We start from the raw sequence: 25,753 nt of genomic DNA on the forward strand, positions 1-25,753 counted from the left end.
TTCTCTCTCTCTCTCTCAGAAATACACTTTTTTTTTTTGAAAGAGAGAGATAAAAAAAGGAACACAGCTGCTTCCATTAAAAAAAAAAAGAGTATTGGGGTGCCTGGGTGGCTCAGTCGCTTAAGCGTCCGGCTTCAGCTCAGGTCACGATCTCACAGTCCATGAGTTCGAGCCCCAAGTCGGGCTCTGTGCTGACAGCTTGGAGCCTGGAGCCTACTTCAGATTCTGTGTCTCCTTCCCTCTCTGCCCCTCCCCTGCTCATGCTCTGTCTCTCTCAATCTCAAAAATAAATAAAAACATTAAAAAAAAATTTTTTTAAAGAGTATTATATAAACCACAATCTCTGATTATAACTGAAATCCATGAGAAAATAAAAGGTTTTTAAAAATAGTCATATGGAAATTTAAAAATACATTTCTAAGTAAGTTTGGGTAAAAAAGACATGAGATGGGGACTTAAAAAAAACAACAAACCTAAGTACTGAACACCAGAAATTCAACCTAAAATCTCGGAATGTAAAGAGGGACTTGTCTTAAATGATTATTAAAAAAAAACTGGCTAAAAATTAATAACCTCTATAACTCTCTCAAGATTACAGTGGGGAGTGGGGGGAGTAGAAGAATAAAAGCAAACAAAGTAAAGGAGTATAAAGATGAGAACAAAATTAAGCAGAATAAAGATAAACAGAGATGACTAACGCAGTTCAAAAATTAGTACTTTAAATAGAGGAATTATAGGTGTGCCTGGGTGGCTCAGTCGATTAGGCGTCTGACTCTTGATTTCAGCTCAGGTCACAATCTCACTATTTGTGAGATTGAGCCCCACCTTGGGCTGTGTGCTACCTGTGTGACCTGCTGGGGATTCTCTCTCTCTGCCCTTCCCTTGCTTGTGCTCTCTATGTCAAATAAATAAACTTCAAAATACATACAAATATGCATACATACATACACACCTACATAAAGGAATTATACATTTGAAACAAAGGTAATGTCAACTATTACCTCAATAAAAATTTTTTAAGATAAATTAAATGAAAATTATCTTCAAAATTAATTAAGAAAGAAGTAAAAAATTAAACTATATTCACAATGAAAAAGAACTATGGGTAGAACATATATAATTCAAGCTAAGAGAATACATAAACAACTTTATACCAAAAAATGTAAAAATTAAGTGATATCAGTATTTCCAAAAAAGAGCCAGTAACCCAAACTGACTCTAGAATAGAAAATGTGAATAGTTCCATAACTATTAAAGAACTGAATCAATATTTTAGATTTTCTCACATAGAAAACACAGGCCCAGAGGCACCTGGGTGGCTCAGCTGTTTAAGCGTCTGACTTTGGCTCAAGTCATGATCTCACAGCTCATGGTTTTGAGCCCCACATTGGACTCTGTGCTGACAGCTCAGAGCCTGGAGCCTGCTTCAGATTCTGTGCCTCCCTCTCTATCACTCTATGTCTCTCTCTCTCAAAAATAAGTAAAACATTTTAAAACTTTTAAAAAAAGAAAGAAAACACAGGCCCAAACTGGCTTTACAGGCTAGTGTGACCAAAGATTTAAGGAAAGAATAATTACCATTTTACACAGAGAAATGAAAAAGAAGAAACACGCCTACCTTCCATTTTGGTAGTCTCATCTATTCAAAAGCAGATAGGATAGTACATAAATCCCTAGCCAATCTCATTCCTAACCACAGATGCAAAAATCCTAAAAGAAATAATGCCAGAAAAATTAATGTGCGAAAAAGATCATGACCAGATTAAGTTTAATTCAAGAATTCAAGATTGGTTCAACATTAAAAAAAACTATTGATGTAAGTTACCACATTAAGGGATTCAAGGAGAAAAATACATTATATATACACAAATATTTCAGTGAATGAAGATAATACATGTGATGAAATTCAATGCCAATGCCATTCGTGACAAAAAATTCTTAGCAAAATAAGAATGAAAGGGGATACTTCCTTAACCTGAAGGATTATTACAAAAACTTACAGAACACATCATATTCAATGGTGAAATATTAAAAACAATTTCTTAAGAAAATTTTAAGGTTTATTTATTTTTGAGAGAGAGAGGGAGAGAGTGCGAATGGCAGGGGGGCAGAGGCAGGGAGACACAGAATCCAAAGTAGGCTCCAGACTCTGAGCTGTCGGCACAGAGCCTGACATGGGGCTTGAACCCACAAATCATAAGATCATGACCTGAGCCAAAGTCAGACACTTATCCAACTGAGCCACCCAGGCACCTTTATTAAAAGCAATTTCTTAAATATCAGGAGGAAACACAACAAAAATGTTAGCTATCATTACTTCTTTAGTAAACACAATGGAAGTTTCAGCAGATAGAATAAGAAAAAGATTGGAACAAAGGGGAAAAGAAAACTGCCTTTATCCACAGTGATTATTATTACCTATACAGAAAATCCAGAAATAAAAATTTACATAGTATTAGAATTTGAGATTCACATTCTTAAAATTACTTTATGTACATTTATGGAGGACATAAAGACACTAGAAAGCTCTACATACAATATTTAAAGTTTATCCTTAGGTGGTGGGTTATGGGAGATTTTATTTTTTTGTTTCACCCTTTTGGGTTTCCCAATGTTCTACACTGGATTATTTTATTTTATAAAAGATAACAGTATAATGTTATAAGATGTCGAATAAATATGTAAAAATCAATTTTATGTCCAAACAAAAATCAATTTTATGTCTATACACTAGCAACAAACAGAAAATGCAATTTAAAATATTTGAAAGCAATACAAAAAACAAAAACAAAAAAAAATAAAGGCAATACAAAATCTAAGGGTATCTAGGAATAAATCAACTGAAAGATTTATAATACCTTTCTGAAAAAAATTATAAAAATTCAAGGAAATAAAAGAATATACAGGAAGATATACCATGTTAATGATTAATAAGACTAGATATCATAAAGATATAACTTCTTTACAAATTAATCTACCAATATGACACAGTTCCCATCAAAATCCTCAAAGACTTTTTTTTGTGGAATTTGACAAGTTAGAGCTACAACTCATATGAAAAAGAAGGACACAAATGGGTAAGACATTTCTAAGGAAGAAGAAATATGTAAAGGAAATTGCTCTACTAGGAAACAAGATTTATTATTAGGCTTTAATAATTGAGCTAGTGCAGCATTTGTACTGGGACATACCTGGGGAACAAAGAGAAAACTCAGAAGCCGACTCCCCCCGATAACCTGAGATAGGATAGAGGTTGCACTATAAGTCATTAGATAAAGGAGGGCCTATTTTAAAATAGTAGGATAATTAGTTATCTTGATGGGGAAAAACGAAAATTACTCCCTACCAGATACCATATTCTAAAATAAATTGTAGATCACCTAATTCTACTAAAATAGAGGCGGGAAAACAGGAATGGATGACTAGTTCTGATCGATGGTAAGGAATGTTTTCTCAGAAAGATGACCTCTGAGCTTCTCCTTGAAGGATAAAAGGAAGAACAATGTGGGAAATGGACTTCCAGGCTGAGACAACAGCAAGATCGCTGTCCCAGAAAGTCCCAAGAGTGAGAAGCATTTTCTAGGAATGGACAGACAACCAGCCCAGCTGAACAGCAAAGAAAGACAAAGATGACAATGGATGACTGGTGCTTTATCATGGTTTTGCACTGTTTCACTACTTTTCTGGCCTTCTTCATGGCCAGAACCAGTTATATTCTCAGGAAGGAAACATTATTAGTATGGTCCTTCTACCCTGACGCTAATTAAAAAACCATTCTTATTAACTGCAGCTCAGATATGCAAGAAGACACCAAAACAGTTTTTAAAGGTTTGAGAGGTTCAAGTTACCTTTTCTTTTTTTTCTTCGGTGTTTTGGTCCTGGTTACTAGCGATTATGTTGGCCTTGTTATGCACAGTAGGAACAACCTAGGACCACAAAAAAAAGGGGGGGGGGAAGGAAAAGGGATAAAACATTTAAATGTTACAGTCATCACACTATTTCTTTAAACAGTTAAAATCTTATTTAAGTCTCTGACTTCATCTAAAAAGTAAAGACCTGAGAAGTAGAATTCAAGGCCAACAATACAATTTGAAAAATACTACAAGCTAGATAATCCCAAATATTGTGTGTGTGCGTGTGTGTGTGTGTGTGTGTGTGTGTGTGTGTGTGTAACATCAAAGAGCAGTAAGTTCCCAAGCTGGTGTAGATCCACAAAGTGAAGACAGAGAAGACTAAAAAAGAAAGTCATGACATCGACTGTCATCCACACAGCTCAGTTTCCAAAATACAGTTTTAGGGGCAACCTATGTTAGTCTCTAGAACATGGGATGCACCATTTATTTGGTAGGTTTACCTTTTTCTTCACTGTACCCCAGTTCAAGTATGTTATTTAGCACACTGTGCATACTCCATAACTATCTCAGCATCACTGTTAGCAGGAAGATGAATTATAAATCTAGTCGTAGTCCTGGATAAAAGCTCAGTGAGAGCTGGGATTTAATGATTGATCACTGTTATCACTATACATAATGCTCAGGAAGAACCCATTACATGCTTGCACTCAATAAATGTTTACACGTGAATGAAACAGCTCCATTTCATAGAAACAATTCTAATTATTGATGGTGCCAACAGCATAGATTACTTTTGTACTCACTTCTTCTTATAAAACAATCCATGAAACATCTTAGGAAAATACAACAGTTTTAGTGATTTTTTTAAAAGGCTCCACGAATAACTAACACAAATAATTTTGCCATAGAATCTAATAATTAACATGAAGATTCTAAGAAAAAAATCTCCTTTCTCAGAAATGTAAAGAAACTGCCTGCCTTGGGATAATTTAAAAGCCAAAACATAACAACAACAAAAAAAAACCCACCTCTGTCTGGATATAATTTAAAATTAAATTTTCTTCACCTTTACTATAGAGTCTAAAGACATAAATTAATTTTGGAACAAATGAGCAAGTCTCAGAAATGTTTCATTTAAATAAAAAACAATACTAATCACACATCAACACATATGTAATGTTTTGTATACGAACAGACACTGTGAGTGCTTAATATTTATACCTCTATTTATTTATTTATTTATTTATTTATATTTATTTATTTTTATATTTTTAAAAATATTTTTATTTATTTTTGAGACAGAGACAGAGCATGAGCAGGGGAGAGGCAGAGAGAGAGGGAGACACAGAATCTGAAGCAGGCTCCAGGCTCTGAGCTGTCAGCACAGAGCGCGACACGGGGCTCGAACTCACCAACCGCGAGATCATGACTTGAGTCGAAGTCGGATATTCAACCGACTGACCTACACGGGCGCCCCTATACCTCTATTTAATACACACCACAATCCAAGTCAGCGTCAAAAACTGGTGGGTCTACAGGCATGCACTTCCTGTCCTAAAGGATCTTAAAATATTTTGCCTCCCTGACAAGTCAGAATACCTATCCACACTGGACCTACTTTCTCCCATGGGAAAAACCAGCTGAAGTTGAATAGCAGAAGCTCTGGGGTGGGACACGATGTCAGCTGCCACTCATAAGGTTTACTGTTTTTTAAATAACACAGAACTATATCTCTGTAAACATATCATTAGCAAGAACAAAAGCTCACCAGGATGACTGCATCCTCAAGGAAAGTAGAAGACTCCATATTTCTTATGAAAAAACTACATTTTTATATGATTAATATGCAAATGTACCATCAGAAAAATTTAGGTGCCATTATGAAATAACGGTATTAGGGAAGTACAAATGGAATACAGGGAAAAAGAAAACAACACATGATAATAAACTTAGTGAACTGATGGGATGACCCCCAATTTCAAACAGGTTTGTTTTGTAATGTGGAAAAATAATATGAGATGCCACGGTGAAATGCAGTTATGTTAAGTCGAACAAAATTACCTTGGCATAAAAACTTTCTATAGAGGAGTACAATATAAATCACGGGTTCTGGGGCGCCTGGGTGGCTCAGTCGGTTAAGCGGCTGACTTTGGCTCAGGTCATGATCTCGCGGCCTGTGAGTTCGAGCCCCGCGTCGGGCTCTATGCTGACAGCTCAGAGCCTGGAGCCTGTTTCAGATTCTGTGTCTCCCTCTCTCTGACCCTCCCCTGTTCATGCTCTCTCTCTGTCTCAAAAATGAATAAACGTTAAAAAAATAAAATAAAAAATAAATAAAAATAAATAAATCACGGGTTCTGCTCTCAAATAAGCATTTGCCAAATAAATTTAATACACACATTTCTTTCTAGGATGTTGAAAATACAGTTGAGAAATTCAGGAGAAAAAGCTTAAAAAGGTCACATATTAGTGATATGCCTAACGCATCCATTAAAAGTGCAAATATAAAAAAGTAAACTACAACTCAAAGAATAAAAAAAAAGCACAAATATAAACACCACTGCTCAATTCATGATGTTGATGACAATCTACATGTAACAGGGGCACTTGAGACACAGAGTCTTTGGGGGCGCTTGGGTGATTCAGTCAGTTGGGCGTCTGACTTCAGCTCAGGTCATGATCTCATAGTTCATGGGTTCGGGCCCTGCATCAGGGTCTGTGCTGCCAGCTTGGAACCTGGATCCTGCTTCAGATTCTGTGTCTCCCTCTTTCTTTCTGCCCCTTCCCCGCTCACACTCTGTCTCTCTCAAAAATAAATAAATATTAAAAAAAAATAGACAATAGGGTCTTTGATAGTCCCATTAGGAAATGACTTCTTTGGGGGTTTTGAGGAAAGTCTCAAAGTTTAATGAAAAGTGGTCAAAACTGATTAAGCATGTGGCTATATTTTCTACTCCTGTGAGGGTCAATACTATTTGCAACAACAAATAAGCCAAAGAGAGCGCCATTTTGCAAAGATATGAAATTTGATTTCTTTCATTGCCTCATTCAAACAGGAATCATTTTGTGTTGAAAAATGGAGTAAATCATGGATATAATTAATTAACACCATCACCTGAATATGTTCCCTTGCCTAGAATCAGAGACAGTTCAATGCTTGCTGAACCGAATGCACCATGTGGCAGTCTGCTGTGCCGCATCGGGGCTGAATGACTCGAGCAAGGCACAATGCAGAGAAGATCTTTTTTGAACAGTTGCAAGAAACTGCACCGTTTGTCATCTGAGTGAAAATTTCCACTTCAGCTCACCAGCAAAGGCTGGATTAAATGCTTGCTTGGCCTTTTTGGTTGACTTTATAACTTACTTAAAAGCTGTGAACATTTTTTGGGCAGGGCATTCACAAGTGGCCACATAAAGGTATAATTTGATTGGCTCATTGTAGCTCAAAACGGTTTCTTTAGAAGTGCCATTTGGCAAGGAATAATTTGGCCATTTTTCCTATTGAACTCAAGTTTCCAGAAATAAAAGTAATAGCCTCCACAACTTTCTCTTAGTGTAAGAGTTAAAAAGTGGCTTCCAAAAACTTTGATTCCAAAAAAGACTTCAAAAGTGGATTCCAAAAAATTTCAAATGGTATCAGAGGGAAAAGCCTTTATTCAGTTCACCTCTGTCAGTCAGTCTTGGACTAGGAGGGATCATACTGCAATGCAGTGCACCACAGCAGAGCGGTGGGGGGAGCGTGTAGCCTACTGTGTGCAGGGAGGTTCAAGTGTGGCAAAGTGTGTCGATGCCCCCCCACCCCCGCCCTCAGGGCAGCCAAACATCTGTCTGTCCGGTTTGCCACCCAAATACTATTCTCTGTATGCCTTGACATACAAAAGGTTGAAAAACACTGCCTTACTTATTGAAAAGCATTTTTAGAAAACATGCACAGTTTTTCTACTGTTCAAAAGTGCCTGTGTTTTGAACAGCTGTCTTCCATAAAATAAAGAAAAATAAACATTTCTTCCCATTACAGGGCTTATGGGTGATATTTCTGCTGCATGTTACAATACAAAATACATACCCTGCCACTAACATTAGAGTTGTAATTCCATACCAAAAGAGTAATTTATTACAGAAGCAAGCGTTATGATTAAATACTGCTGGTTTTGAATTCAGAATGTCCAAAAGAACATACGACAATGCACCATGTTTGCATGCTTTAATAAATACACAGAACATGATAGTACCTCTAGAATGGTGTTATATCTGACCCCTTTATGTTCAAAGTATTTTTATAAATAAAGTAACTGGCTCAGCAAAGTTAAGTAACTTGTCTCTCAGTTAGCAAAGCTGGTAAACAGGGAAATCAAGGAATTGAAAACAAGTCGGTTTGACTCCACAGCCTGTGACTTAAACCAGTGCAAGCTGGAATGACTCAAATTTGGCCAAACGACCACAATCAAAGAAAAAAGGGGAAAGTGAGTAACTAAAGAAAATAACTAAATTTTTATGAAGTAATGCTTTCTCTGGGTAATAGTAGGATCAAAATGAAAATGATGTAGAAAAAAACACAGAGGAAAAGCTTGGTCTATAGATACGCAGAGAGTATTTTTAAACGCTTTGAAAATATTAACTTAGGCTTACTCTTGGAGTGGACGACAAGCTCTGAACAACGAACACCACAGGATTTCCTGCATTCTTAATGGCCTCGACTGCTTCTCTGTGTGAGGCATTCTGCAAATCTACTCCAGACACCTGAAACACAGAAGTCACTTCAATTACAAAGGCTGTCGAGTTCACATATATTAACCAGCTATGAGAACAGCCAGAGTCTAATGAATTAGACCAAAGCCAAAAAACTAAGGTTGGCCCATAAAAAGCTTTGTTGCTTTAGGAGAACATATTTAAGGAAAATAACATTCCGCCTTCAAGACAAGCGAATGAGACAAACATCTTAGTAACAATAGCCCTGGTTAAATACAATTATCCAAAATAGGTAGCTCAGTTCGTGATGGAATCCTAAGAAGCTTCTGTGCTGTGGTGTCACCTCTGCCACCAACACAGCACATAATTCTGAGTGGGGACAGGGAAGGGCAGTCTGGACTCTTCTCTCGAATTGAGAAGTATGATATTTTAAGCACACTGTCCATTATCACAATTGAGTAGCGGAACATCTTTCAAATGATGTTCAAAAAAGAACTATGAAAATATCCATGGGTTCTTTTACTAAAAGTGTTCTCTGTTCAGTAAATTGGGGTAAGTGTAAATAGCTCCTCATCATACAGATTTCAGAAAACCTAACATGCAAACGTCCATAATCTCCAAGAGCATTCTGTATTTACCATATTTAACAGAACCAGTTTTTCAAAAACGATAATGTAACAAGGCCTTGGTAAATGCAGGGGTGCCTATGGTCAGCAGACAATGACAGTTTGTGAATACTTTTTCATGTTAAGGAGACCAAAGAAATCGGAATGTAGGTGGATAGGGATGTGGGATCAAGGTTGGCTTTTGTGTTTGAGATGGGAGGTATTACAGTAATCGTGGTGCAGTGGAGAGGAAATGGATATGAGAGAGAGAAGTGACACCTGTAGAAGTAAATCCTTGGACACTGAGGAAGGAATGACTTCTGTGCTACAAGTTAGGCAGGTTGGCTTTAGACAGAAGCACGAACAGTTCATTTGTTGTTACAGATACAGTTAGGAAAAAAAAGATTTGGCATGCAGTGGCAGCAAGTGGAAGTTCCTTTTTCACTGCTTTCATTTTCTCCATGAAATAAAAAACAAGGACCATAAACTGAGCAGTTTAGGAGGTATGAAGGAGTTACCTCGGGAAGTAGGAAAATGAAATAACTAGGGACATATTACAGGATTGCAGGGCAGAACTAAAGACTCACTTGAGAAGGAGCTCATGAATTTTAAAATGAGACCAGACAGCACTGTTATTTTCTCCAGCCATGCCAGAGTCCTGAAATAAGCAAAGAGTTGCATTTAACTAAGATGTGGTTCCCCCAGACAAGTTCAGTAAAAGCAAAGGGGATCCAAGGAGCTGGAAACGACAAGGATGATCAATCACGGAATCAGAGCAGAGTGAAGAGAAAACTGAGCACCTCTGAAGCTGAGGGACACACAGGTAAGGGCCTGAAGGTATGAGACAGGAGCGTTGTATGTGAGAGAGGCCTGAAGGCAGGTGGGTCCAGGGGTGCCTGGGTGCTTCAGACACTTAAGTGTCTGACTCTTGATTTTGGCTCAGGTCATGATCCCAGGGTCATGGGATTGAGCCCTGTGTCAGCTCTGCACTCAGCATGGAGCCTGCTTAAGATTCTCTCTCCCTCTGTCTCTTCCCCTGCTTGCTCTCTCTCTAAAAAGAAATAAATGATTGGCAAAAAATTTTTTTAAATAAAAAAATAAAAAAGGCAGGTGAGTCTAAAGCACAGTGCAAAATGGAGAGGAGAGAGAGGTGAGGTCAGGAAGGCAGCTGAAGGCACACCACACAAAAGCCACGGCAGGAACTTTGGCCTTTTATTCTAACAGACATCCGGTGGGAGGTTTCAATGCTCTGTAAAGCCTTTTCCCATCTGAACTCAGGAAGGATGAGGATAATAGTAAATGCATATAGAAAAAAATTTAACTGAAGCTTAAAAGCAATCACAATGGTTTGATGAAGCTTCTTATGAATAACCTGATGCCCATGACATTCTACAATAAATGAGGTAGAAGCTATAAAAGAACCACTTCATCTTCCAGTAATAACCAGCTTTGGTTTCCCCAACACAGATTTCCACAGGGTTAAATGTGAATCCCTAAAGTTGGGAAGTTAGGGGGGAAAATGGAATTCTGTTACAACAAAAAAATAACCTGAGTGTTTCTAAGCTGTAAATTTATAACCCAAAGTGTGTCCCATTCACACAAGACAGACCCATTTCTAAAAATTAAATTAAATTCCAATTTCCCACTTAAACAAATTCTTCTCTACATGGGCCTAAATCCTTTATGCAATTGTGCAATTGTTTCAAGGCAGAAAGAAATATTAAGCTTTACTTAAAAACAAATGAGTAATTCTCTTCACGGGAAAAAAGTAAACAAATGACTCAGTGTGTTTGACAAAATAAAGATTCAAGTATTAACATTTCACATCTGGTGTGAGTTTAAAGAAATTTACTAAATCTGAGACACAACAGTGATATAAAAGTGTTGATGGATAAGTGAGAGAATACATTCATCTTACAGCAGAGAAAGATGAGGGGAAAACCCACAAAATTTAAGAAGATAAACAATGAACAATCCAATTAGGAAACAGGCAAAAGACCTGCACAAACATTTCCCTGAAAAGGACACATACATAAGGTGTGAAAAGGTCTTTATCATTTTCCATTGGGGAAACTCAAAACAACAATGAGGTATCACTATCTGCCCATCAGAATGTGCAGAATGAAAAACAGTGACAACACCAAATGTTGGTGAGGATGTGGGGAAACTGGGCCACTCATACATTGCTGGTGGGAATGTAAAATAGTACAGCCACTGTGGAAAATAGTTTTGACAGCTCCTTTCAAAACTAAAAACGGGGGGCGCCTGGGTGGCGCAGTCGGTTAAGCGTCCGACTTCAGCCAGGTCATGATCTCGCGGTCCGTGAGTTCGAGCCCCGCGTCGGGCTCTGGGCTGATGGCTCAGAGCTTGGAGCCTGTTTCCGATTCTGTGTCTCCCTCTCTCTCTGCCCCTCCCCCGTTCATGCTCTGTCTCTCTCTGTCCCAAAAATAAATAAACGTTGAAAAAAAAAAATTAAAACAAACAAACAAACAAAAAAAAAACCTAAAAACGGACTTATCATACAACCCAGCAATTGCATTCTTGGGCATTTATCTCAGACAAATGAAGACTTATTTTCACTCAGGAACTTGTATACGAATATTTAGAGAAGCTTTATTCATAACATTAAGCCAAGAACTGGAAACTACCCAAGTGGCTTTCAGTGGATGAATGGTTAAACTGTGGTACCTCCATGCCATGAAATACTATTCAGACATAATAAAAGGGTATCAACTATTAATGGACACAACAGATTAAATGAACTTCAGTGAAATTATACAGAATGAAAAAAGCCAATCTCAAAAAGATACAGAATGCATAATTCCATTTCTGTGATAATTGTGAAATGAGATAATTAAAGACATGGAGAAACAGATCAGTGATTCCCAGAGGTTGGGGATGGGGGGATATGACGAGGGGAAGAGGAATGGCTGCAGAGGGTAGCACAGGGGAGTCTTGTGGTGATATGGTTGAGTTTCTTGATTGTGGTGGTGGTTATGCAAGGCTACACATGTGATCAAACTGGAGAGCTATAAAAACACATACAGTTATACATCGGTGTGTGCCTAATTGGTAAGATGGAAATAAGGTCTGTGAATTATGTCAATACCAGTATTTTGGTTTTGCTATCGTACTATTGCTATAGTTACTGTTAAGGTAACATTAACATTGAGGCTGAGGGAAGAGTATATGGGACCTCCTTGTATATTTCTTTACAATTTCTTTCCCATGACTCTGTATTTCAAAACAGAAAGTTAAGGTGGGGGAGAGACCAAACAAAATACAAAACATAGTTAAAAATTAAGTTCAAATATATCAGTAATCAAAATAAAAAATTAATCCGTGCCACTTATTTACTAGAAGATTATCAATATAGATTTAATAAGACAAAATCCCTTATGTATTGCTTACAAAACATACAACTAAAACAAAATCACAAATAAGGGTGACAATGAAGGAATGAAAAAAAACAAAAAAACAAAAACCAAACCAATGTACCATGCAAATACTTAATAAAGGAAACCACACCTGCCCCAGAAGGAGTAATCCTTTTAAAATATGTATGCATTCATAATCTTCTAATGGATTCTCACTGCGTTCAAAGACAACCTTCCAAGCTCTCTGTGATGTGGCTTCACTTTACCTCTCAGACCTTTTCTCTTTGCGCTCTCTTGCTACCTTTAGCTACATTATCAGTGCCAGTCTGCCTTCTGCTCCTTCAACACAGCCAGACAAACTCCTACCTCAGAGCTTTCGCCTTTTAGTTCTCTCTGCCTGGATCCTTCTTCCCCTATACATCCACACGGCTCATTCTCACGCTTCCTGTATTTGTCTCAGTATCATCTTCCATAACCAACCTATCAGTTGCAATTAGCACCTCCATTCCTTATCTTTCTGTTCTATTTCTCCATAGAATCTACAATCTAACACTCTACACATCACTTATGTAATATCTTCCCTACTACCATGTAAATGCCATAGGAGTAGGAATTTTGCTCATTTTCTTCACTGCCATGTCCCCTGTGTGTTTGAAATTTTCTTTGTAGTTTCAAAAACACAAATATAACCTAATATTTGTATATACAGAAAGGTTTTACACAGTTCTTTGCTTTAATACTCACAATAATGCTATGGGTTTTGAATTCTCATTTCCATGAGAATAAGGTGCATTTAATAATTTGTCCAAGAACAAATGCAAAGTAAACAGGGCAATCAAGACTTCACCCCATGACCTCCAGTGCTCTTTTCACTTTATCAGAGCTGAAGCACCAGGGCTGAAGTTTATCATCATAAAGCAGGTGTCATGAAGAAGCAGATGCTGGGACTGAAGATATGGAATATGAGGTCATCCAATAAATGCAATGCAAAGAAATGTGTGAGGTTCAGACCTCAGGACATTCTCAGTGCCTTGATGGACCTTTTAAACTCTGCTCTGCAGACCTGCCACATGTGAACAATGGATTCGCCCCTCCCTCCAATGGAATCTGGGAGGATGTGCGTGGCTATTCCACTGACACATATTTATAAAAGGTAGAGCTTGTTCTAGGGAATCTAGTCAATAATATGGTAACAATGTTGTATGGGGACAGATGCTAACTACACTTGGGGCAAGCACTGCGGAATGTACAGAATTGTCGAATCTATGTTGTATACCTCCTACGCCTACAAAAATTAATGTAACATTCATTCTAGATAAACTACACCTACAAAAAAGAGAATATTAGAAATTTTTTAAATGATGAAAAAAATTACAACTTGTCAGACTGTGGGAGAAGCACAATGTTCATCACCTGCCTCATTCTGTTAAATCGTAGAATTGTTTTTTCAGTCAGCTGCGCCTTTGTGCAGCATTCTGTATGCTACCACCCTGATGTCATAATTATATACATACAATTATGCAAACAACATACAAACTAAGGCATGGGAAGAAAATACACCAATTGTACATACATATACCCCAACAATGAAGGGAGGACTTCTGGTTAAATATTACTGTCTTAAAGCAGGTTTCAAACGAAAACAGAATTTTAACATCATTTACCTCAAGTATTTTATCTCCTGTTTTAAGAGCATTTGTTTTTCCTGCTGGACTGTCTTCTAAAACTTGTTTGATAAATATACCTTTAAGTTCCTCTCCATTCTTCAGGCGTTTTATAACAGTTTGTCCACCAACAATACTAATACCAAGGGACACATTGGGTTCTCTGAAAATCTCAACACTGTAAAAAGAAAATAAATTCACTCATGAATAAGTTAGTATAACTTGTTGGACTGTCACTAGAAGTGTTCACTTTGTACCATATCCTTGTGACTCATATCTTATATGAATATATTTTTTACAAATGTTATCAAAATTGTACCTCGTTCAAAAATTCTAAGATATTTTCAGTGATTTGTGGCACATGTGAAAGCCTGAATTTGGAAAAAGATTTCTAAAACAATAATTACACCTCTTAATATTCTTAATGTTCACAGCTCCTACCACAATATATTTTCTGTAATTAGTTCTTTTAATCTATATCCGTAACATTAGCAAAGAATGAAGAAAGTAATAAATGGGTGGAAAAAAAAATCAAGAAAGTCACATATATCATTTTGACAAAAACCACAAACTTTCATAATAAAATAAATTTCTGACCAAAAATCTTGTTACCCAAACTGTTTTTTCCAGTCAGCAGGTTTAACCTGTGGTTCTTTAAGTGGAGGACAGATTTTGCTCTTAAGGTTGGAAGTTGTTCTCTTTTCTTCCTACCTCCATATCACTTCCTTCCTTCCTTCCTTCCTTCCTTCCTTCCTTCCTTCCTTCCTTCCTTCCTTTATTGAGACAGAGAGAGAGCAAGTGGGGGGGGGGGGGGAGGGAGAGAGAGAAAGGGAGAGAGAAATCCCAAGCAGGCTCTGCACTGTCAGCGCAGAGCCTGATGCAGGGCTCGTAACTCACAATGAAATCATGACCTGAGCTGAAATCGTATGTTCAACCACCTGAGCCTCCCAGGCAACCTGAATGATCCACCCAGGCACCCCCACATAACTTTAAAAAATAAAGAATGGAATAAAACTTGCTCTTCCCTGGTTATGAATTTTGCTCAAACTGCACAGATGTGACCAATGATTAACTGAAATTTTTAAAAAGTAGTTCAGAAAACAGCTCCCAAGAGGGGCACCTGGGTGGCTCCGTGGGTTAAGCATCTGACTCTTGGATTTTGGTTCAGGTCATGAACCAGGTTAGTGGGATGGAGCCCGGGTCTATGAACCGAAAGTGTGGAGCCTGGTTCGGATTCTCTCTGCCCCTCCCCTGCTTGTGGGCAGCTCTCTCAAACTAATATAAACAAACATTGAAAAAAGAAAAGAAAACGACTCCCAAAGACAAAATTCAGAAGTGCAAGAAGAAAACAGAAAACATTGGTAGGTATTGTGGCATTAATAATGCATGCAGAATAGAGCAGGTAATGGAAGACTTTTATATACTGTTAGCTCAAACTAGGCACAAACTTGGAACTAATACAAGGGAAGGAAGGAGGATAGAGATAAATTGACACATGATAGAAACCTCAACTGATGTTGTTGTTCACTTAAAAAAAAAAAATAAGGGAAGGAATTTTAGTCCTTTCAGGGCAGTCCTACCTGCCTTCCTCAAGGATGCAGTAATAAAATATGCTTAGTTCATTGGTTACTACCATACATGGACAATTGCAAATTGCTTTCTCTGCAAAGGTATGATAAAGACTTTCCTAATATTGATTACAGTCATTTTGCCCAGGTAAAAATCTCTAGAGAAGACAAACTGAAACTAAAATTTAGGTCATTTTGTAGCAATGTGGATGGAACTGGAGAGTGTTATGCTAAGTGAAATAAGTCACACAGAGAAAGACAGATACCATATGCTTTCACTCTTATGTGGACCCTGAGAAACTTAACAGAAGACCATGGGGGAGGGGAAGGGAAAAAAAAAGTTAGAGAGGGAGAGAGCCAAACCATAAGAGACTCTTAAAAACTGAGAATAAACTGAGGGTTGATGGGGGGTGGGGGACAGGGGAAAGTGGGTGATGGGCATTGAGGGGGGCACCTTTTGGGATGAGCACTGGGTGTTGTATGCAAACCAATTTGACAACAAATTTCATATTAAAATAATTAAAAAAAAAAAAAACTTAGACCAGCCTAGATGTACATTATGGCAATACTTAATCAGTAGAGAACGTCTAAATGACACTCTGAAAGGAAAGAGCAACCAACTGTGTTCTCCTACTGAGAAAGCCAATGACATCATCAACGTACATTCTTGGTGGACCCCAGTGGCTGAAGTTTGGAGTTTCTTCTCCTTCACCTTCTTCTCTCTCAGGTAACTCACTGAAGAGAGACAAAGGAAAAACACACATGCACCTTGTAAAAACAGTGCTGTTAAAGGTTCTTACAAAGTTTTGAAGTTGAACAATCTATTTGTAGGTAAATAGTTCTTAATTTTTAAGGTTTAAAATATTTATATCAACAGTTAACTATCTGTACAAAACAAAAATACATTACTTTTAATGTTCAACAAACAATCCACCTGGCACCAGAAACATCACAGATTATAAACACTTCTATTGGTGACAGTCTAGATGCTATTTCCTAAAAATCTATGTGTGATTTGTACAACTTCACATTTGTTTCATGATCAAGGTACAAAATATTATAACATATATTCCTTAAAACTTGGTCCTGATCGACAAGCAAAGAAAACACTCCAGCATAAACCAACATACGTAGCTGAAATAGCTAAACAGGAAACACAATCCCTCTTTGTAGATCTGTCATCCTGGCACTAAGTTAACTCCCCTGTGATGTGTATCCCATGAACGTTTTGTGTCATTATCCATCACTTTGCAGTTTGCAGAGAGATTTCCTTCTGGTAGATCTAATTTGATCCTGTCACACTTTCACCCATCAAGTCATGCTGGTACGGAAGCGATAACATAAAATGCTGAATTACAGGGGTGCCTGCAAGGCTCAGTGAGTTAAGCATCTCTTTTTTAATGTTTATTTATTTTTGAGGGGGAGGTTAGAGGGGCAGAGAGAGAGGAGGAGAATCTGAAGCAGGCTCTAGGCTCCAAGCTGTCAGCATAGAGCCCAACATGGGCTTGAATGTGCAAACCGCAACCTGAGCTGAAGTAAGACCAAGCTACCCAGGTGCTACAAGCATCCAACTCTTGATTTTGGCTCAACTCATGACCCCAGGGTCATGGGATCAAGCCCCATGTCAGGGCGTGGGATTCTCCCTCTCTGCCCCTTTCCCTCCTCAAAATAAATAAACTTAAAAAAGAAAAATCCTTTTTTTTTTTTTAATTTTTTTTTCAACGTTTATTTATTTTTGGGACAGAGACAGAGCATGAACGGGGGAGGGGCAGAGAGAGAGGGAGACTCAGAATCGGAAACAGGCTCCAGGCTCTGAGCCATCAGCCCAGAGCCTGATGCGGGGCTCGAACTCACGGACCGCGAGATCGTGACCTGGCTGAAGTCGGACGCTTAACCGACTGCGCCACCCAGGCGCCCCGAAAAATCCTTTTAAAAATGCTGAATTACAAAGTACTTATAAAGGTAATGCTATCTAATAGGGTAGAGACATTACCATATATTATCTGGAAGAGTACTCCTAAGAGAACTCCTAAGCTCCAGTCTAATCCACACCATGAAATGCGTGTGTGACTATGGACCACCACCTGAGATAATAGGTCTGAAGGGTACATTTTATTACTCTATACAAAAATGTAGGTACTACCTCTTCCATTTCACATTCACAAAAACCCTGTGAAGCAGGCACTGCAGGTCATATTATTATTTTATTCTTCCACTTGAGGAACTGAAGCTCAGGGAAGGCTGCAACTACACAACCTCCTCACAGTATCCAAATCTGTGTTCCAGCCTAAACGTTTCAATGCTCCATTTTTCTCTGAAGTCTCAAATGAGTCCTATAAATAGCAGCAAAACTCCAAACCCACCTGCATGTCTACAGACAGACTTTCTAGGGTAGAATGGTTTCAGGCTGAATGAAAAAGAGAATACCGAAAGAATCCAAGTATTAGTTAAGAAATTGGAATCATCAGGGGTCGTTAACATCTCACCTATTCCCAGATGGTTTTGTTGCCTCAGCCAGTCAATGATTTCATGATTAAGAGCATCACAGTATTCAAGGAAAAAGAGTTTGGCAGATACTTGCCAATTACTTATCTAATGTCCTCTTCCTCCTTCCTTACCAACATAACTTCTCCTTTATTCCAGGTGGCACTATGCCCAGATTTAAAGAAATACATTTTCTGGACTTCCTTTCAGCTAATGTTAACTGGGAGCTACAGTTCTGAAATGGAAGTACAAGTCCCCAGAGATTTCCAGAAAAACTCATTACATGGAGAGAGAATCATCTGGCAGGAGCCTTTCATGCTACGACCTTCCCTTTCTTCTTGCCTAGAAGGCAGAGGTGATATTGGCAGTGAAGCATGCATTTTAAAATCATGAAGAAACAGTGACTAAAGCAATGCATTAAAGACAGCAGAGCAGAAAGGAAGGTGTTTAAGACCCCGGCAGATCACCTTCTTCAGGGGTTTTTATATGAAAAAAATTACAGCCCCACTTGGTTAAGCCACCCCAAGTGGAGAGTTTTATAAGCAGCTGAATGCAATCCCTACAGGATACCCAGGATTCTACCAATTTAAGCAAAGTCTTCATATTATCACATTATATTATTCTTTGCACATGTGCATAGATGTTCATTGAATAGCTGTAATAGCAGAAGCTTTCATATTTTGATTACCCTATGTAACAGTAACAAGGATTAAATGACGTGACTGTCATTTAGTGGAAGCTTAATATTCATTTCCTTTACAATTTTTTTCATTTGAATTTCTATCAAAAATTTTCCCCATGTATCGTAATCTTTCTTTTTTTATTTAACAGCATCTTAATAGCCCATACTATTGATGTAATTTATCTGCCATCCCAAATATGATACTTTACATTATATCCTGGTTTTCAGAATATGGACATTACTGCAAGGAATATTGTCATGCTCTATTTTAGAATTCCCCTTTAAATATTAACTGAGGATTAAAAATTAAAAATCCCCAAACAAACCAACATTGAAACTTTCCTTCTATTTTCTACTTTCCTGTATCCCAAATCATGACAGGTGTGATAATAAGACATAAATATTTGGTCTAATTAAGGACACACCTCGGGCTGACTAAGCCTTTCCAGAGAGGCAAGTGCTCGCATCATGCTCACCATCAGCCACGCTCCAGAGCGCCACTGACTCTTGGGAGGAGAGTTCTCCATGAGTCTGATGCCTGGTGTTCGCAGCGGATGTCCAGGGACACCCTTTGATTGCCTGGCTTTGGTGGATGAAGGGTCTTGCATTGTTGGGTTCCACAGGACTATGGCAATCAGAGGACCATTCTTGGTAGGCTACCATCACCAGGGCACTTCAAAGATGGCAGACTGAGGCATATGCCCCAGGCTTTCTGTAAAAAAGGTCACTTTGCTCGTCCTGGAGCTTTGGACTAAGGGGCAGGATTCAGGTTTGGCACACATCCAGTGCCCTACGGTGTGGCTCTAAAGGAACATAGGCTGTGAACACCACCTTGGCACTTTCCCTCTGCTTTGCTCCAGCTTGCTGGTATCTCCCCAAAAGGAGCCTATAAACACTCTTCTGGAGCCCAAATTTTTGTGACTGCCACCCAAGGCACACCTCAGATTGCCTGTCTTTGGTGGCCAGTGAGGCTTACACATGTGGTCCCTCAGGACCATATACATTTGCATACTTTCAAAGCTGCTGCCTAAGGGTTTGGCTTCTAGTCAAGGCCTGATTCTCCCCTTTTGGACACTGACAACCTCAGTTGAGGCACATCCTCAACTACCAGGAGCTATTAAAAATACAACAGCCTGCTTGAACAAGCACAGAAATTTGGGAAACAACCAAGAGCTGTGGTAGGGCTGAATGAAAAGTTTCACCTCCTACACAAGGCCACTCTTTCTAGACTGGGAGAGGTGGCAGTTTCATCTACTGTATAGAAACCAACACAGAAAGTCAAGCAACATGAAGAAACAGAGGAATGTTCCAAATGAAATTTAACAAAACCTCAGAATGCCTAAGTCAAAAGGAGATAAGCAATATACCTGATAAAGAGTCCAAAGTCATGGTCATAAAGATGATCACTGAAGTTGAAAGAATGGATGAACACAATTAAAACTTCAACAAACACATAGAAAACATAAGAAAGTACCAAACCAGTCACAGAGCTGAAGAATGCAATATGTGAACTGAAAAATACACTACAGGTATTCAATAGCTGACTAGACAAAACAGAAGGATCAATCACCTCAAAGACAAGACCAATCAAAGAAGCAAAAGGAAGAAAGGATAAGAAAAAATGAAAATAGCTTAAGGGACTTATAGGACAACTTCAAATAAACTAATATTCACTTTCTATAGGGCTCCCAGAAAGAGAAAAGAAAGAGAAAGAGGTAGAAATTTCATTTGAGGAAATAATGGCTAAAACTTCCTTACAATGGGAAATGAAATAGCCATCCAGATCCAGGAAGCCCAGAGAGTTCCAAACAAGTTGAAACCAGAGAGACCCACAACAAGACATGTTATAATTAAAATGTCAAAAGTTAAAGACAAGGGAAGAATATTAAATGTAGCAAAAGAAAAAAAACCTTGTTAATATTTAAAAAAAAAAAACCCACTCCCCATGATAAGATTGCCAGCAAATTTTTGAGCACATGCTTTATAGGTCACAAGGGAATGGCATGATATATTCAAAGTGTTGAAAGAAAACACTTGAAACCAAAAATACTCTATCTGGCAAAATGATCATTCAGAATTGAAGAAGAGATAAAGAGTTTTCCAGACAAATAAAAACTAAAGGAGTTCATCACCACTAAACTGGCCTTACAAGAAATCTTAGAGGGGCTTCTTTAAGCTGAAAAGAAAGAGTGTTAATTAGTAATGAGAACCCATGTGAAAGAACAAATCTCACTGGAAAAGTAAATATATAATAAAGGTCGTGGATTATTTATAAAGCTAGTATGAGGGTTAAAAGAAAAAATAGTAAAATAACTATGATTACAATAATTAGTTAAGGGACACACAAGATAAAAATATGTAAACTATGATATCAAAAACATAAAACATGGTGGGGAGTAGTAAAAAGATTGAGCTTTAGAATGGGATCAAATGTAAGTTATTATCAACTTAACATAGACTATTATAGATGTAAATTGTTATATGTAAGTCTCATGGTAACTACAGGCCAAAAACCTATAGTAAATACACAAAAGATTTAAAAATATAAGCATACCACTGAAGAAAGTTACCAAACCACAAAGAAAATAAGAGAAGAAAGGAACAGAGAAAAACTACAAAAACAGATAGAAAACAATTAACAAAATGGCAATAAACACATACCTCTCGGTTACTACTTTAAATGTAAATGTACTAAAATCTCCAAAGACACAGAGTAGCTGAATGAAAAAACAAGATCCATCTACATGCTACCTACAAGACTCCTTTCAGATGTAAAGACACACAGAATGAAAGTGAAGAAATGAAAAAGTATATGCCATGCAATGGAAACTAAAAGAAAGCTGGAGCAGACATACTTCTATCAGACAAAATAAACTTTAAAACAAAGATTAAGAGACAAAGAAGGATGTTATATCAGGATAAAGTAATCAGTCCAATAAGAAAATATAACATTAATATAGAACACAGGAGCACTTAAACATATTAAGCAAACATTAATAGACCTAAAGGGAAAAATAGTGATACAATAACAGTAGGGGACTTTAGACCAAAAAATCAATAAGGAAACATCTACCTCAAATGACATGTTAGACCAGGTGAATTTAACAGATACATACAGAATATACCATTCCAAAAGCATTAGAATACACATTCTTCAAGTGCACATGGAGTATTTCCTAAGATAGATCATATCTTAGGCCACAAGGTTTTTTTTTTTTCTAAGTTTATTTTTGAGATAATACATGCAACACAAGTGGGGGAGGGGCAAAGAGACAGGGGGACAGAGAATCTTAAGTGGGCTCTGCTCTGACACCAGAGAGCCCCACGCAGGGCTCAAACGCATAAACCCTGAGATCACGACCTGAGCCAAGGTTGTATGCTTCACTGACTGAGCCTCACAAAACAAGTCTTAATCATTTAAAACAAAAATTTTTTTAACATTTTTATTTATTTTTGAAAGACAGAGACAGAGCACAAGCAGAAGAGGGAGACACAGAATCCAAAGCAGGCTCCAGGCTCTGAGCTGTCAGCACAGAGCCTGACAGAGGGCTTAAACCCATCAACTGTGAGATCATTGACCTGAGCCGAAGTCGGACGCTCAACTTACTGAGCTACCCAGGCACCCCACAAGTCTTAATCATTTAAGATGACTGAAATTAAATGAAGCATCATTTCCATCTGCAATGGTATGAAACTAGAAACTAGAAAGTTCATAAATATGTGGAGATTAAACAACATTCTTTGACCCACTGGTCAATCCAAAGAGAAATAAAAGAAAACGAAAGAGAAATTTTTAAAAAATGTAAGAAAAAAAAATGAAAAAGAAATACATTGAGATAAACAAAAATGGGAATTTAACATACCAAACTTTATGTGATGCAGCAAAAACAGTTTTAAGAGGAAAGCTCATAGCAATTAATGCCTACCTCAAGAAACAAGGAAAGTCTCAAACAACCTAACTTTTACACATGAAGGAACTAGAAAAACAAATGAAGCCCAAAGTTTTTAGAAGGAAGGAAATAACAGTGATTAGAGCAGAAATAAATGAAATAGAGACTAAAATGATAATGGAAAAGACCAATGAAACTAAAAGCTGGTTCTTTGAAAAGATAAACACAATTGACAAACCTTTAGCTAGACTACTCAAGGAAAGAAGAGGTCTCAAATAAATTCAGAAATGCCACTGATGCCACAGAAATACAAAGAATCATGAAACTACTATGAACAATTATATGCCAACAAATGGGACAACCTAGAAGAAGTAAATTCCTAGAAACATACAATCTTTTAAGACTGAATAAGGTAGAAATAGAAAACCTCAATAGACCAATTACTAACAAGGAGATTGAATTGGTAATTGAAAGCCTCCCAATAAACTAAAATTCAGAACCAGAAGGCTTCACTAGTGAATTCTACCAAATATTCAAAGAAAATTGATTACCAATCCTTCTTAAAATTTTCCAAAAAATGAAGGGGGTGAACTCTTCCAAACATATTTTACAGGCCAGCATTGCCTTGATACCAAAACCAGACAAAGATACAAAGATGCAAAAATCCTCAACAAAATATTAGCAAACCAAATTCAACAATACATTAAAAGTATCATACACCATAATCCAGTAAGATTGATTCCAAGGATTCAAGTATGGTTCAACCAATCACAAATCAATGTGATACACTACATTAACAAAATGAAGGCTAAAATTCTTATGATCATCTCAATAGGTGCAAAAAGACCATCTGACAAAATTCAACATCTGTTTATAATAACAACTCTCAAAAAAGCAGGTATAGAGGAAATGTACCTCAACATAAATGCCATATATGACAAGCTCACAACTAACATCAGACCTAACAGTGAAAAGCTAAAAGCTTTTCCTTTAAGATAAGGAACAAGACAAGAATGACCACTCTTACCACTTTTATTCAAAAAAGAAACCAAAAGCATCTAAATTGTAAAGGAAGAAGTAAAACTCACTATTTGCAGATGACATGATATCATATATAGAAAATCCTAAAGACTCTATCAAAAAGAAGTTAGGATAAATGAATTCTGTAAAGTTGCAGTATACAAAATCAACATGCAAAAATCAGTTGTGTTTCTTTACACTAATACAAAGTATCAGAGAGAGAAATTAAGAACAAATCCATTTACAATTCGATCAAAAGGAATAAGATACCTAAAAATAAAATTACCAAGGAGATGAAAGACCTGTATATTGAAAACTACAATATATTAATGAAAGAAACTGAAGACACAAATAAAAGATATTCCATGCTCACGGATTAAAAACATTAATATTTTTTAAATGTCCATGCTACCCAAAGTAATATACAGATTCAATGCAACTGCTATTAAAATCCCAGTGGTACTTTTCACAGAAATAGAATAAACAATACTAAAATTTATATGAAACCTCAAAGACCTAGAGTAACCAAAGCAATCTTGAGAAAGAACAAGGCTGGAGGTAACATGCATCCAGATTTCAAACTATATTACAAAGCTACAGTAATTAGAACAGTATGGTACTGGCATAAAAAGAAACACATACATCAATGGAATAGAGTCCAGAAATAAACCCACACTTAGATCATCAATTAATTTACAAAAAGGGAGCCAAGAACATATAGTGGGGAAAGGATGGTCTCTTCAATAAATGGTGTTGGGAAAATTGCACAGCCACATACAAAAGAATGAAACTGGACCACTATCTCACAACATACACAAAAAGTAACCCCAAATGGATTAATGACTTAAATATAAGACCTGAAACCATAAAATTCCTAGAAGAAAACATAGGTGGTAAACTCCCTAACATAGGTCTTAGTCATGATTTTTGTAATCCAACACCAAAAGTAAAAGGAACAAAATCAAAAGTAAACAAGTGGCACCACATCAAACTAATCAGTACAGTAAACAATAAACAAAATGAAATGGCAACCTACTGAATGAGATAAAATAATTGCAAATCATATATCTGGTAAGAGAATAAAACCCAAAATATGTAAAGAATTCATACAACTCAATACCAAAAAGCAAACAATCCAATTAAAAAATGGGCAGAGGATCTGAATAGACATTTTTTCCCAAAGACGACATACAGATGACCAACAGGTACATGAAAATTTGCAGAGAAATGCAAATCAAAACTACAGTGAGGTATCACTTCACATCTATTAGAATGGAAATTATCAAAAAAGCAAGAAATAACAAGTGCTGATTGGCAAAGATATAGAGAAAAGGGAACTTGTGTACACTGTTGTTGGAAATGTAAATTGATGCAACCATTATGGAAAAAGTATGGAGGTTCTTCAAAAATTTAAAAATACAATCACTATATGATCCATCAATTTCACGTATGAGTATTTAGCAAATAAATAAATAAATAAATAAATAAATAAATAAATAAAAATTAAAAAAAGAACACACTGATACAAAAGATACATGCACTCCCATGTTCATGTGTAGCATTATTTATGACATTTATTTATGATAGTCGAGATACAGAAAGAGCCAAAGTGTCCATTGATAAAGAAATCATGGAATTTAAAATGGAATATTATATAGCCATCAAAGGAATGAAATCTTGTCATTTGAGACAACATGGATGGAACTTGAGGGTATTATGCTAAGTGAGATAAATCAGACAAACAAAGATAAACACCATATGATCTCTCTTATATGTGGAATCTAAAACAACAGGGGTGCCTTGGTGGCTCAGTTGGTTAAGCGTCCAACTCTTGATTTCAGCTCAGGTCATGATCTCATGGTTCATGGGATTAAGCCCGGCTGACAGCACAGGGCCTGCTTGAGATCCTCTCTTTCCTTCTTC

General features: G+C 37.2%; 1 protein-coding gene across 2 annotated transcripts in view; it reads right to left on the reverse strand.

Moving 5' to 3' along the window:
* The window catches only part of PATJ (PATJ crumbs cell polarity complex component), a 367,631-nt gene that overhangs the window by 211,533 nt on the left and 130,345 nt on the right, over positions 1 to 25,753 (reverse strand). For both annotated transcript variants that reach the window (XM_047870413.1, XM_047870411.1), the window contains exons 23-26: positions 16,418 to 16,489; positions 14,187 to 14,364; positions 8,481 to 8,591; positions 3,849 to 3,926 (exon numbers count right to left, since the gene is read on the reverse strand). In XM_047870413.1, coding sequence (XP_047726369.1) covers positions 3,849 to 3,926; positions 8,481 to 8,591; positions 14,187 to 14,364; positions 16,418 to 16,489 — 439 coding nt within the window. The remainder of the gene's footprint in view (positions 1 to 3,848; positions 3,927 to 8,480; positions 8,592 to 14,186; positions 14,365 to 16,417; positions 16,490 to 25,753) is intronic.

Source organism: Prionailurus viverrinus, chromosome C1 (genome assembly GCF_022837055.1).
Source record: "Prionailurus viverrinus isolate Anna chromosome C1, UM_Priviv_1.0, whole genome shotgun sequence".
NCBI classification, from domain to species: Eukaryota; Metazoa; Chordata; class Mammalia; order Carnivora; family Felidae; genus Prionailurus; species Prionailurus viverrinus.